Source organism: Strongylocentrotus purpuratus, unplaced genomic scaffold, assembly GCF_000002235.5.
Source record: "Strongylocentrotus purpuratus isolate Spur 01 unplaced genomic scaffold, Spur_5.0 spur5_scaffold_11, whole genome shotgun sequence".
Lineage (NCBI taxonomy): Eukaryota > Metazoa > Echinodermata > Echinoidea > Camarodonta > Strongylocentrotidae > Strongylocentrotus > Strongylocentrotus purpuratus.
Window position 1 is genome coordinate 10,211,127 of NW_022145596.1, and position 15,767 is coordinate 10,226,893.

A 15,767-nucleotide genomic window follows, 5' to 3' on the forward strand; every position below is an offset into this window, starting at 1 on the left:
TACTATTTATAGGAATGTTCATAACTAATACATATTTCTTTTTAAGTATTACAACATATTTCAACTTTTTCCCCCTTCTATTTCTTTTCTTTTTTAAAGATACCTTTTAAAGATAACAGTTCACATTCTCCTATAAAAAAAATGTAAAATCTGTTCTTTCTGGAATAAGCTGGCAAAAATCTGTTTTGTTGGAAAATTATGTTGGAAAGTTTCAAACAAAATGATCAATGTTTCAGTTTACGAAAAGAGAATGATACTTGATGTAGAGTACAAATATTCTTTTTTTTTAAACATGTAGAAAGTGGTATACATGAGTGGATATCCACATGTACATGTAGGTATGTTAACTTTGAGCAACAATGTACATACATTTATTTTTCTTGGAAATTCATCAAATTAATGGCAGAAAATTCCTTCTGAATATTGCACATCAAGGAAAAAAATCTGCTGTTTTGCTTGTTTTCTCAATTCAGTGATGAGTTTATTTGCATTCCTTACTTGAATATGAATCAATGGATAATTCATTGCATTGCAAAGTAATAATTAAGTCTACATACGTGGGTTAATAAATGCATTAGGGCAATTCCACGGTAACGGAAGGACACTCAGACAAGATTTTTGAACTTCAGGTTCATACTAAAAGAACTGTTTTATTAGTATAAGATGTGGAACAGTACAGATATAATACCTATATAAGTGCCTTTAATTCTCCCCCCAAAAAATTGTCATTATAGTTAAGTAGTTTAAGAATGTGCATATTAATTATCTCGGTAACGGAAGGACATAAAAATGGACATGGTTTTTCCAGTTAATTAGTGTTTATCCAAACTTTGTGAAGTTGATGAAGCTTTCCACTTGACTGAAACACATTTTGTTCCCCATAGTTTAATACATACTAATAAAACATTTCTTTTAGTATGAACCTGAAGTTCAAAAATCTTGTCTGAGTGTCCTTCCGTTACCGTGGAATTGCCCATTAATCCATTTGAAGATGTTAACAGTTAACACCTATATTCTGGGTAAATATTTGACATCAAAAGGAGAGTGGTATTCATATGTTTCATGAGTACTAGAAAATTATAGATAATCTCTTCCCTCTCTTGTAAAAAGTGCTTTTACACAACAGCCACTACCAAAATCCAAATTTAAGATTTTATTGACAATTCTTATCAACTCATGTCGATGTATTCAAATTGAAAACAGGAGAAGTTTTTGAGTTGTACATTTATATCAAAGTTGCGGTAATCGGGCAACTACCTGTAGTCCATAGTGAACAACTCGATGCATATTGAGCAGGCCCTACGCAAATGTTTTACTTGAAAGAATTAGTCATTAGTAAACAGTTTGTTCAATATTGATGCGCAACTAAAACCATTTATTTCATTAAGCTGCAAAGCAAGTAGAGAAGCTCTGCAAAATGAGCTTTTATTGAAAACATAAATCATATATTACCAATTCTTTAAAGGTAAAGACCAGTTTTGGAAACTCGGAAGCTCTTATTACCAATCATGTGAAATAATATGTTTTGACTAATAAGTGATCATACAAATTTTACCGAGAAAGTAGAAACCACCTACTAATTGATATATTTGGTACATTATTATATCTATTTGGACCTGATAGATATAACGCACAAGTCGTATAGTCCAATATACATCTTTCTGTGTACAGTGCTTGTAACTTTACCAAGACTAGGCCAAATTTCTTATCATTTTGATGATTCCAGAACCTTGCAGTACACACTCATACTTATATGCTAGATGATCAACCTTTTCTGATCAATTCCACAACGTTTCTTTCACAATGCAATCACATGACCATAAATGGTCTTTATCTTTCATGTATGCAGACTATTACACCGATGCTCTGCATATATCATTGAGCAAATTACAAAGTAATTAATTTTTGTTGATTCAAAGCAACATTTCAATTTTTTCTTGCCCGTGGCACATGGTTGAACCATGGCCAACATATCCTTGAATGACACACTTTCTTGAAAAGAATATACCAGTGCATGATTACAGAAGAACAAAAACAAAGAAAATATCTGTACATCTAACCTGGGGAAATAAAGAATATGCATTATATACCTGGATACACTCTGTTTACATTTACACATGGTCCTTTTAAGAACTCTCAACATAATCTTTTAACAACAATCTGACTTCTTGTGAACAGTGCTAGGCTTCTGATTCAAGTTGATAGGATTGACGTCATCCTTGACATCATTCTTGCGATCAAGCTCCACCACCCTCCTAACTGCTGCTATGAACGCCTCTTCCACATTGACTGCTGTCTTGGCGCTAGTCTCGTAATAAGGCACATTGCCATTGTCCGCACACCACTGCTTTGCTTCATCGACCCCGACCTGCCGCTTGTCAGACTCCACATCGACTTTGTTGCCGAGGAGAACGAATGGAAAGTTTTCTCCGTCTGCAATGTCCGCATAGTACAAGAACTCCTTCTTCCACATGGTCAAGTTGTGAAAGCTCTGCCTGTCGTCCACTCCATAGGTCAGCATGCAACAGTCAGAACCCCTGTAGAACGGTGTCCTCAGGCTCTTGAAGCGCTCCTGACCCGCAGTGTCCCATATCTGGACAGTGAAGGTCTCCCCTTCTACAACGATGTCTTTGTTCAGGAACTCCACCCCAATGGTGTGAAATGATTCCTGCTCAAATTTGTTACTCACGAAGCGATTCATGAGAGAGCTTTTACCGACACCTCCATCCCCCAGGATGACAACTTTGAGAAGCATTGGTCGACTTCCAGCCATTTTTTAGGTGTTCTCAATGAGACATTGCACATAGAAAATAGAATTACACAACCCAACTGCTACCATGGGAGTCTTTTCATCCCCATAATTTGCACTCCTCCTCAGGTTTTGTTCATTGGTCAGTCCAATTGTTGTTGTAACATTGGTCGAGTATCCTTTAGCTTCTCAGCGGTTCTTTGTGTATTCACTCTGCAGCAGAAACCTATAATTATACAAGAAGAATAGAGAAATATTATATTTTATAAGATGATGACATGGATCCTAATCAAATGATTGGTTGAGAGCGTACACGTGACCAGGCATTTATTGGGCCTAACATGAAATTTGATAACGACCGGTCATTATCAAATACTAATGACCAGTCATTAGTAAAATCGTGTTATAAAACACCATTTTATAAAACAAATAATAATCTTATATAACAAATAATACACATCATTTTGTTCGGGCATTAGTAAAATTACCCACACTTGATACCTTCAAAACAGTCCAAACACCCTCGACTATGCCCTCGGGCGTGTAAGACTGTACCAAATGTCCTTGTGTGGGTAATTCTTACTAATTAATGCCCTCAATGCTGTGTATTATTTGTATAAAAGGGGGCATGTATGATAGGGTGCCCAAAGTTCAAGCATATATAAAAAACAATTAGGTCTAGATCTATATTAGGAACTTTTATGAGATCAATAACTACCAAAGGGAGAGCAAATTTTTGACTACAGATGGGTACAACTAGAAAATTTATCACCAAAAGATTTCCTGGTGATATACCAATCTCAAAATTGAACGTTGGATCGGAATTAGATCTAGTTACGACTGAAGAATATATTGATAAAAAACAACAGTTAACTTAAACATGTTGAAGTTACTGGTTACTGGTATTTCTCTTGAAAATGACTGTTCTTTCTCGAATCATTGTAAATATGTACAATTGAAAAAGGAAAAATAAATGAATTGAATTGAATTGAATTGAATTGAATCGACTTCCTTAAGTTCCCTTTGAGACAGCCACCAACCCAAATTTGAAGAAAAAAAATATGGCTTTGCCATTGGCTTTGGCATCAACTCAATTGACTTCTCACCTCACTTGTCACGTCACTGTTGGGTCTGAATATCAAGGAATTATAAAACACTAAGTACAGAGTGGATTGATGTCATTGATAAAACAATGGAATTAATACATTATCTTCCTTTAGTCTAGATTTATTTCTAGTTAGGCCGAGCGCGGCGCAGAACAATATCCCAACACAAAAAAACATTGACGGGACCACAACAGAGCTACGCCTCCTTTCTAGACAAAAGTCAATGACAGCTTGTACTATGTAGATTTTCATGCAAAGGAAAGAATGAGAAGTTATCTCTAGCTCTAGATATATATTATACATAACCATTTATTACAAACTTACCATCAAATCGCCAAGTTTTGTTCAACAATTATTAACATCTGTCAATATGTTGTGAGTCGATCTTCCTCGTGACTTGTGACTGTGACTTTAATGTTTTAACGCGTGAGTCATTGATTTCTTGTGATCGCTAAAATGACAATCATACTAATATTTAATAGTTTATAAATACATATCGCGTATGTTCCTAGTTTTTTTTACACTACATAGATTAAGGATGGCGATCGTTTCGGGACAATTACACCCTTAGGACAAACACCCCCCCCCCCCAAAGGACAACAACCCTGATAAATTTACCCTCCTTTTCAGGGGAAGTTCACCCTGATAATAAGTTTTTGTTAATAAGAAAATATATATACGAATTTTTCTTGGGGGGGGGGGGGGGGGGGGGGGGGGGGGTAATTTCCGGGGGTATTCAAAGGGGGGTGATTATCCAGGGGGTAATTGTCCTAGAACCGATTTTATTCTCTAGTGTATGAGCTAGGATCTTGACATATATGTCAAAGTACACAAATACCGATTATTTCTGTCTAGGTAATTAAGGTTCCTATTATTTCAAAAAGAAAAGAACAGAAGGAAAAAAACAAATTTTTATGATTTTCGAACTAATCAAATATGAAAAGATTGTAAATAGAGGACCATCCCATAAAGTTGTAAGAAGAAAAAAAAAAGTTCTCATCCGTCATATAAACAAAGGCAGGTATGCAGGCGCGTACGCAGGACTTTTTGAAGGGGTTTTTTAAAATTCAGGGGGGGGGGGGGGGGGGGGGTAAGAGCACTTTTTTTCCCCCAAAAAATTTGGTAGTTATATTTCCTTCAGTTTGGGGGGGGGGGGGTAAGGTCACCTTTTTTAGTAAAAAACACACACAAAAAAATTGAGGGAGGGGGGAGGGTTCCATCCCCAACACCCCCCCCCCCCCCACGCACCTGGAGGTATGGTTGAAAATGTTTTCTTCTTCTTTTTGATCTTCTATCTTTCCTCCTCTTTTACCTTTCTTCTTTTTCTTTTTCTTATGCATATCATTATCATCATTTACTCGCCATGGTGTAGAAGGGAATATAATTTTGTTGAAATGAGCATGAATTTATGTGTGTATAATGACCATATAATAAGGTTTACCAAAGCAAATTAATTTTTTTACCATGTTCATAAGAAACATTTCTTAATTTAGTTTGAGCAGGGAGAACTTGCCCATTCAGAGTAGAAAAAGGGGAGGAAGGTGCCTACACTAAATGATTTTAAATTACAAAAATTAAAGTGAAACATAGTAAAACAAAGCACAAATAAAGTTTTACAAAGGAAATGTTCATTTAATAATAATATGTGTACATAATTTCAGGTTGAATTTATATTACATAACAAACACCTACAAATAAATACAAATCAATTGTAATATTCCATTTACATAACAATGTTTTTGCTGATCAAACATCTTACTCTTTCAAATCACAGTTTATACCCACAGATGAAGCACCTCATTTAAATACAACTTATAACAAAAAGAAGGGATGTCATAAAACATGAATTAATTTCCTTCAGGGATGGATTCTTATCCATTTGAAATATCACAATATACATTGTTTGTAAGAGTATGCTTACTGTACTAAACAAATCAATGTGGAACATTTTCTGGCTGTCATGTAGTATTACGAGTTCTAACAATTTTAAACGTTCTACTACAACATAATGTTGATAGAAGCAATTAATGTAGAATTGTAGCAAGGTTATTTAGGTATTGCTGAAAGCTATCTTTTGGAAAGTATGATAAAAGCAGAATTGTAAGAATGATTAAAAGTGGCATTCTGAGAACCATGAGCATTTATATATCTTCTGGGGGAGGGGTTAGTGAGTTATTATCAGAATTTACAGATACCAAGTTAATCACAAATTTCAGGAGGATCAATACCCTCCATCATCTATTGTCATCATTGCCAAAAAGGCGATTAGTGTGCGAGACTGTTAATTGAGCTAAATTTCCAACTACATGTAATTAAAGTACACAATCAATTCACAACAATTAATTGATGTTTTAAGAAGGAAGTTCATGGTATATTCTTTTCTTCAATTATTATCACAAAATCTCAGAATGCTTGAAATTAAACATTTCTACCTTTTTTCCTGGAGCGCTTTTTTTCTTTTAGAAATAAACTGGCATATACTGATAGACTGGCTTACAGCAATTTTGAATTGTTTATCATGCAGCAGATGGATTGTTTGGACCAGCCAAATATACCAATAAATGACAAAATATTGGAAATGCCATCTACTGAGGAACACTGAAGACTCACTTTTGTATGCACACAGTGTGGACTACATGCTTGATTTCTTAATGCTGAGTAGTATTTACTGAGGTGTTACACAGGTCCTGCAAATCATCTGTCATACACTTGTAGTCTTCTACTTCAGTGCAAGTATCACTTGATTCTGTGTTAATATACTTTCCATCATTTCTAGAACTCAGATTGCTGTTTAATGGACAAAATGCCCGGTACCCAGAATGACCACTTATTCTACCCAATGCCTCACATAACTTAAACCATGTAATGCCAGAGCAGAGGTGGTATTAAATATTTGAGCATATTATTACAAAATGCTGTCAAGGGAAGGAGAGTTTACCTAAAGTACAAATCTACAGCAGATCAAAAAGATATAAATTAATTGCGTTTTGCGAACTTCCAGCAATGGAATCACAATAGGAGGAGTAATACAGGTATGAATGATGACTTTGGTAGCTTAGTATAATGAAGAGGCATGTAAAACTGTCTGTTAGAAGAAAAAGATCCAACTTCAATAATCTTTTACCGATCAGGATCTCGCAAATTGTGTCCTACCTATCTTAATTTGGTATAATCCAAAGGCACAATCAATGTATATCAAGGATGAATATACATTTTGACTATGACTAAGCAATCATTTGCAAAGGATCAACTACAAGTACCAACTACTCAAATATCCTTTACATATTGATAATTCATAACATTACAATAATGGAGAAACATATATTATACCCTTCCTGTCAATGCATTTATGAACCAGCATGTGCATTGACAGGAATGAATCTTGACGTTATAATAGTACCCCAGTCACATCTATGATTATACAGACAATGTACCAACAATAGACCGATCAAAATTAATCAAATTTCCCTTTTTCAGAACCAATGATGTTCAATAAACCCTTCACAATACTGGACAAGCCCCTGACATTATGGCCCTAGTAGGGCCTTTCGGGCATGCTATGGAGCTTACACCCTGATAAAGTTTGGAACTGACTAAATACCACTGAAAGGCTATCAAAACCAATCATTGCCCGATATACCTCTGAGAGTTACCTCACAATATCCAAATTGGCTCAGATTTTCTCAATCATTAGTTGGGTTGGCGGTGTGACTGGGTTAGCAACAGGGCCTGGGGGGCTAGCTACAATATATCAACTCTACTGACTTACGATTCTTAAATATACTGAACGTGACTATCATACAACTAATCGACGGGGGAGGGGTTGGGCCTTAGTCCGGTGTATCGATTGATATAACAGGCATAACGACTTTATAATCCAGCATAGCTTGTTTGGAATGTATATAGATTTCTCTCTGGATTTCCTGCTCCTCCGGTTCCTGGTCTCCTCTGTGGATGTTGATTTCTATGTTGCCGTACTCCTGGAGGAAGGGGCAGGTTCCCAGCAGAAAAGAGCAGAAATCTTTCCTGATACCAAACCACCCTGTGTGAGGAATAGAAATAAAGAGGGTAAACAACAAGTAAATTAAAGATCAAGTCAAACTTTTTCATATAGACCACCCAGGGGAGACAAGAATTTTTTTGTAATTACATGTAAGATGTATTTATAAGCAGGTGGTATTTAATAAAAACATACGAGTACTTTGGGTAAATATTTCAGTGAAAAATGCTGCTTAATAGGAACAAATGAAAATGTAGTGTTTAACAGAACTAGATGGAATTCGACTGCGCGCAGTCGAAATTGATGCCTCCTTCATAGAGCAATTTTACAAACCGAAACGGAAGAAATTTTTCAAATTCAAGTTCAATTGTAATCCATTAACATGTTCTCAGAATATCGTGATTACAAGCAATTTCTCATATACATATATGACCCTTTGATCTTTGACCTCATGACCCTAAAATCTACTCAGTTCATTGGCTCTGCAAGATGTCCTGAGTTAAATAGTAATCCATCTGTCAGTTCTAATGAGAATGCTTTCACAAGCTATTTTTGCATACATAATGAGCCCATGACCTTTGATCTTATGAACCAAGAATCTACTCAGTTCATTGGCTCTGCAAGATTCATAAATGATCTAAGTTTGGCAGGAATCCATCAATCTGTTCTAATGATAATACGATCACATGCTATTTTTGCATACATAATGAGCCGCATGACCTTGACCTTTACCTCATGACCCCAAAATCTAATCAGTTCATCAGCTCTGCAAGTAACATACATGACCTAAGTTTGGCAGGAATCCATCAATCGGTTCTTGAGATAACGCGATCACGAGCTGTTTTTGCATACATAATGTGCGCTGTGACCTTTGACCTCGTGATCCCAAAATCTTATCAGTTCATCAGCTCTGCAAGTAACACACATGACCAAAGTTTGGCAGGAATCCATTAATCGGTTCTTCAGATAACGCGATCACAAGCTGTTTTTGCATACATAATGAGCCCTGTGACCTTTGACCTTTGACCTCGTGACCCCAAAATCTAATCAGTTCATCGGCTCTGCAAGATACCTACATGACCAAAGTTTGGCAGGAATCCATTTATCGGTTCTTCAGATAACGCGATCACGAGAACAGGACGTACGTACGTACAGACGTACGTACGTACGGACGGACAACCCGAAAACATAATGCCTCCGGCTACTTCGTAACGGAGGCATAAAATTCAGGTGTTCATTCAAGCAGGTTTCAATGTACAATGAAATGTGCAATAACGATAGAAATCATGCATCACTCCAATAGAGCAGTACATAGATGTAATCAAATGGAGGATACTAATGATGATCAAAAGCTTGCCATCAGCCTACCTGGCATATCAGAAGTTATCAAGCGACCTGTTTTTGTTCTTCTTCACATACACATTTTTTTGAACGGTGAATGCAACAGTTTGTAGGGGTCTTGACATAGGTTCTTTAAATACATAATTTACATAATGAATCAATGATATACCCCAGTTACACCAACAAGGCAGGCACTTGACCAACTATAAACTAAACAAAAGATTACATTACATCAGTTTGGAATCCGTTTGGAGCCAGCATGGTGGCGTGACTGGCTTATTAAACACCTCTTCACAGGATAATTTGTTTCTGAATACTCACATTGATTTCCACCTCTTTGACCAAAGGCAGTGGGCAGCAAGACCAGTAAAGAGATGTACAGGGGACAAAACACAGCAGACACCGGGTAATCATTGATGCCATCTAATCTATTTACTAACAGAATCTGTCAATAAATCGGGGAAAGATTGGACAAAATATGGTTTATTAAAAACAAAAGTACATAAGAATGTCTCTGCATCACTTATAGTGAAAAGAAGTAAAGGAAGAAAACCATGTAAAGAAGAAACTTGAACATAGATCCAACTTTTGTGAATTTCCATGGCAGTTGAGATTGCGAAAATTATTGAAAAGCAAAATGGAGTTGTCATTAACAATTGGTAAAAGTGTCTGGTTTTACAGTAATGTACAAGATTTGAACAAGTTAACCCCATTTCAAATCATGGGGAGGGTGGGGTCAATTCAATGAAATTCTCAAGCAGAATTTCACTATGACTTTGCTAGTCCAAACAACCCTTGACAATTCAAATTAGATGTGGCAAGTAATCATGACATTGCATTTTGAGATTCACTTACCTCAAATGTTAGGAGTGGTGCTACTAGTGACACAGCAGTGACTGCTGTCATGAAGTTGGCTCTTCTTTGCTCTGCCATCAGCTCTGTTGCTCGTAGGATGAGTAGAGACCAGATGACGTAGTACAGAACGATGAGACACATGAGACAGGTCAGAATCCACAATGGGATGAATACAACCTGTCAAGTGATTGGATAGAATTTTATGACAAAAACTGACAGACCCACAGCCTTATTCCCACTTGATGTGGAAATCGGTTTTCAAGACAACTAGATGAATGTGACTTCATCTTCAATATGCCTCAGCCTGTGTTCACTGATCAATGATGTTATGACCCTTAGCATCTGGTCTCACGAACCGCCACTCTTCTCATATAATCTTTTGATGCTCATTCATACTTGAGCCCAGTTCGGTCATGATTGGATAAAGTTTTGTTTGTGGTTGTAAGTTTGGTTAAACTCCCTGCAACGATTTTCAAGTTATTGTGTCAGCCAAAACCGGGACAGATGGAAAACTTGAAAACATGATGCCTTCAGCACCACCCTCGGTAGTGGAGGCATAAAAAGCAGCAGCTAAATATAACTATTCTATATGTATATGACAAAAGTGGAAGTGAGAGAGCAGTAGCTAAATTAACAAAGGTCCAAGGTCTATTTCAAACACCAACCAAATTCTAAACTTCAAACTTGGACCCACAACTATATGAGACACTACCGCTAACCCTAAACTAATCCAATAGCTGGTATTAATTCAGTTAAGACCTGACCCTGGATCTAGAATCACGTTTAACAAAAGAGAAACTTAGACCTCAAAATTAACTTCCCGTCTCAGACCCCATTTTGAACAAAAGCTTAAACCCACTATCAAGGTTCTAATTTTAGAAGCATACAAGCCATCCACAATAGAACCCCTTAATCTGCATCGTTGCAAAAAGCAAGGACGTAGGAAATATCATGTTACTATAATAAATATGTCTTTACAATGTATTTACATTCAACCTTGGCAATACTCACTCCCCATCTCCAAGTAATGATCTCATCCAGCTTGAGTGCGATGAAAATGAATTGTAAAATGTTGATGGAACACATAGCTTCCAGCTGTTGAAAACAAAACATCAGCAACATTAAATAACTATTTTATAGTGGATTATGTAATGCAACAACAGATACTGCACTGGTCTATTATTTTATAAATTATCTGATCCTATACACATACATATGAGTCCAAGTATATGACTTCAGCTTTTAGATGGCTCTCATGTCCTATTTTGTGGATCATCCTTAAACATTCTCTCAATATTCAAATCACTGGTTATACATGAAGTATTGCTTAATAATTCTTAATAACATGGTAAAACAATGTAAAGTAAAAAAAAGTGTAAATCTTGGGTTTTTTTTTTGTAATATTTCTTTCTTGAAAAAATATATTACAGGTAAGTAAAAAAAAAAATGAACTGTACACTATTAACTGGCTCTTTTTGCTATATCCTACTGGTGATCTAGTGCAATTTTTTCTGTCTTTGATTTTGCAATATATAAATAGAATAAATGATGTCTGAATGAATGTATACAAATATAGAACCCTTAATTAACATAATAACACTAACTCCGACTACAACAAGTGACTGTTCCCTGTAAGATTTACCTCAAGACCACGATCATGCTTGAAGCCCCATACACAGGCAGCAATGGAGACAGGCGATGTGAGAAATAGGGGCATGAATACAATAAGCCAGGGATGGCGCCAGGGTTTGGCAGCATTAGAGCTTTCTAGCTGATCACAGGCAAGTATCTCAAAGATGAGGAGGAGAGAGTTCAGAGCCAGGCATATGATGATTGCCTTCATATCGATGTAACCCTCACCTTCGACCCTGTAATGCAAATGACAAAACAATGTAAAATTTCTTCTGGAGTATGTGTAGCAGATCAAGAACAATAAAGTAACGCCAGTCCAAAAGAAAAAAACAGAAAGGGTACCATAAACCTTCTGGTTTGGGGATGTGGGCCAGTTCCAGTCCGGTTCCAATCAGAAGTTAACTAAAAGCTTATACAGATGAAAAGCACTGATGTCTTTATCAGCAGCAACCTAAAGTGATTTTAATAGCCTTCTTACATTTATTTTGTTATGCTGATCAATACTTAAAGCTTTACAATGTCAATTTACACTCTGTCCTATTCGGATATTCCTCAGAAGTGTTGGCAATGGTAAATGATAGGCTTACTGAGGAAAATAATTTAAATTAAAATTCCATCTTCATGTTTCATGTCCTCTTTGTAGTCTAGGACATCTCTAGCCAACAGTAGTAGAACATGATCTTGAATAATCAGCTCGGTCACAAAAGCAATTTTAAGTTTCCATGTTCATGTTTTCACTTTCTCTTCTGGACATTTTCGGTTTAAAATAGGAGCTGATTAAATCAAAGCTGAGCTTGATCAGAATTTAAAAAAAATGTATCTTCAGACATACTCTGTCTGGTAATTGACAATCATAAATGTTTATGGTGAGAAGAATAAAACCAAAAAACGATGTTTATAAGTTTAATTTCAAACAATGTGTTCTTTGTTATTGTTATACTCCTTTATGTTCCTGGAAATGATATGAAATGAAATAAATAAATAAATAAATAAGAAGCAAGCAAAATATTGATTACCTGTATTCTGGATGCTTCCACCAGACGACTCCTGCCACAATTGCTCCCACGATCACCACGCCCTTCCAGAACCATAGTGGCAGGAAGACAAGCCAGAAACTACATTGTATCGTCTCATCAAGCCGTAGAGCAAACACCAACGAGAAGACAATCAGACTTGTATACACCAAGAATTTACTGTAAAAAAGGTAAAACAATATACACACATGTACATGTAATTGTAAGAGAGACAAGCAAACTCAGAACTCACAGATTTACTGATGTCGGCAGTCCCGACTCCCAAGTCGCAGCTTGTCCTACCCCTCTGAATACAGAAATCAGGAGGAGAGTAAGGGGCAAACGTGAAGTACAGTTTCAATGCAAGTACATGTACAAGCAGAACAAAAAAAATCAAATGCCCATTAGGCCAAGTAAAAAAAAGTAACGAGTTTCTTGTCCTGACTTTTTCAAAAAAGAAGGCAGTGTTTTACTATTTACTATTTTAAAATTAAGAGAAAGTATGCATGCAAATCCTGCACATGCATACTTACTCATTTTGAATCGACGATATACAACATGCGATGAATTGGGTTAGGACGAGGAATCCCCCTTTTTCCCATCAAAGACTCCTTCAAATTATAATTTCAAGTGGTTGGACGGAGTAAAAAAACATTGAAGTCAAAATTATAATTACTAGTCTACTTCTTTACATTAAAAAAAAATATGACCCAAACGACAGTTTGAATCGTTTTACTATGCAGGCTCTGGAGCTCCGACACCTTTGGCAGCGTACCTCCCTGGACATGCTGGAGTTTAATTCTAGACATTTCATGATTGTATTATTGTATAGTGGTGTGACCAAAGTTCACGGATGGCACGTGACCTAAGTTCGCTATCTCAAAAATATCAGTAAGATTTTGAAAATCTGATACCACCAATGGAAAGAGGAACATAAAATTACCCATAGATGAAATTTTCTTTGGAATTGGGTACGAAATTGTGAAAATATATACAAAAGATCGGCAAATTTTGCAATCTTTTCCGAAAATTATCAACTTACCTATAAGGGTCTGAAAATCTTTAATTTGAGAGCAGATTTCCTCAAAATTGTAAGTAAAATGTGGTACCAACTGATTGTATGATATGTTGCCTTGCAAATTATGATATTACCTTATTTTTGATGGATCACAATTTATGATAAATCAACTGTTAGGCCATTAAAAAAAATACACATGTTTAGCATCCCCGCCTGCTTCCTTTTTGGGGGCTGCCTCCTACTTTTTTCTTCTTTTTTTTTTTGAAATTTTTTTTGGAATTTTTTTTTTAAAGAAAAAAAAACATGAAAAACACTGCTAAAATGGATCTATTTCTGATTTTAAAAAAAATGTCGGCGGCCATCTTGAAAAATAGCCCGACTGACTGGGAAAATGTACCGAGCGGCCATTTTGAGCGGCCATTCTGAAAGAAAAAAAAAAGAAAAAAAAAAAGGGCCTCCTCCTTCCTATTTTTCAAAAAAACAGGACGCTAAATATGTTTGTTTTTTTATTTGGACCCCCGTGCGTGAAGTTAGGTCTCGTCGTTTTTATGACTTTTTTAGATGCAGCGCGCACGCACAACCGGTTATCAAATTTTTAGATCGCGATATCTCCAAAATCCTTTGACAATAAATTTTCAAGTCGAACCAATCTGTAGTAAAAAACTTTGCCGTCCATTTGGGAATAATTGAAATAAATAAATTTGTGTAGATCTAGAATATGAGAAATCATTGATCAAAATCAAATAACACATTTTGTAATATATGTTCTAAATATGTCTAAAAAAAAACTTTGGTCACGTCACCCCTTCATAAGAATGATAAATAGCACTCGAATGGACGTAAATTTCGGTTAACACACACACACGCATGCGCACATAGTTTGCAAGAATCTTCAGTCAATACACGGTTTACACAGTTTATGGTTACATCAGTGCGCATGCGCAGACATGGGCGCCATTTTAATTGACGAGTAAACAAATCCAATGGTCAGTGGTATTTATGCGTAAATTAAGATTGGGCCCATGGCAATGCAAATGATGATGTGCGTGCCGCGTCCAGTGATGTTTGCATGGGCGCAATCTAATTTACACATCAACCAATGGCCTCTAGGCTCTAGAGAGGTCATTCGGTTTGTTTACTTGTAAATTAAAATGGCGCCCATAACCGTAAACTGGTGTATTGAAGGAGGCAGACTCAATCAGAAGAACTCAAGAAGAAGGCTAGGCCTGTGCGCCAGGCGCAGGTCTGTGTGCATGGCATGGCATTGGTACGGTCGCGCGTCGCGATCGCGGGCCGACGGCCGCGGCCGAATTAGCCAAGACTCTTGCTGTACCGGTATTTGTTTTGGGGTCGTGCAGTCGCGCGATCGACGCTTGCTGGACCAGTCGGAAAAGGATTACATTAGGGGTATAATTCACAAATATTTTACGCTAACGATCCATATCTAATGTGCTAATCGCACATTATACATACCTTGGGTTAAAATCTTGAAAAAGTCCCTTCAAATTCATTGTTTTGGAGTGAAGTTGAGAGAGGTCATAGCATCTTTGATTGCATACTGAACACGAAAATGTCAGCAACTAAATCTTTTGTTTTCGGCACCGGCATCGCATTGCCGATTTAGGTATATTGTACAGCGGTCTCGTCGTAAAGGCACAATTTTAAATAAGAACAAAAAAATGATAATAAAATATAATATGTTTCCCACTTTCAATTAAATAACGATTTGAAAACCAAGTAAGCTAGTTAAGTGGAGTCTAAATTGTTCAATGAGTAGGTCCATCGAATGTGGGGGTATTGAGTGTTCAATAAGTTCTTTTCTCATTCTTACCTTCCTGCTAGCTGCTCAACTATAAATTTAACTGGTCCTTTATGAAGTCTTGATGACTTTTCCCTATCCAACAATTTGTTTTCCGGGGTAAATATTCCAAAGTGGACAAGCGACTTAAAATTAATTCAACAACAATAACTAACCTTTCCAATTAGTGAACAACTACCATAATTTTATCTTTACACACACTCAGGCATCCGTCGCACAAAATACAAATCCCTT

The 15,767-nt window shown here is 36.5% G+C and overlaps 2 protein-coding genes across 2 annotated transcripts; both read right to left on the bottom strand.

The window, feature by feature from the left end:
• Positions 1-1,790: 1,790 nt before the first annotated feature.
• On the bottom strand, positions 1,791-4,286 carry LOC577515 (ras-related protein Rab-9A). Its single transcript, XM_003729331.3, has 2 exons — positions 4,180-4,286; positions 1,791-2,975 (listed from the first exon to the last, which is right to left on the bottom strand). The coding sequence occupies exon 2, from the start codon at positions 2,771-2,773 to the stop codon at positions 2,150-2,152; it is 624 nt and encodes a 207-aa protein (XP_003729379.1). The 5' UTR covers positions 2,774-2,975; positions 4,180-4,286; the 3' UTR covers positions 1,791-2,149.
• Positions 4,287-5,466: 1,180 nt separating this feature from the next.
• On the bottom strand, positions 5,467-15,290 carry LOC577579 (transmembrane protein 185B). The gene is made up of 7 exons (XM_030980601.1): positions 15,188-15,290; positions 12,700-12,876; positions 11,694-11,919; positions 11,063-11,146; positions 10,052-10,228; positions 9,518-9,641; positions 5,467-7,897 (listed from the first exon to the last, which is right to left on the bottom strand). The coding sequence occupies exons 1-7, from the start codon at positions 15,223-15,225 to the stop codon at positions 7,686-7,688; spliced, it is 1,038 nt and encodes a 345-aa protein (XP_030836461.1). The 5' UTR covers positions 15,226-15,290; the 3' UTR covers positions 5,467-7,685.
• Positions 15,291-15,767: the final 477 nt, after the last annotated feature.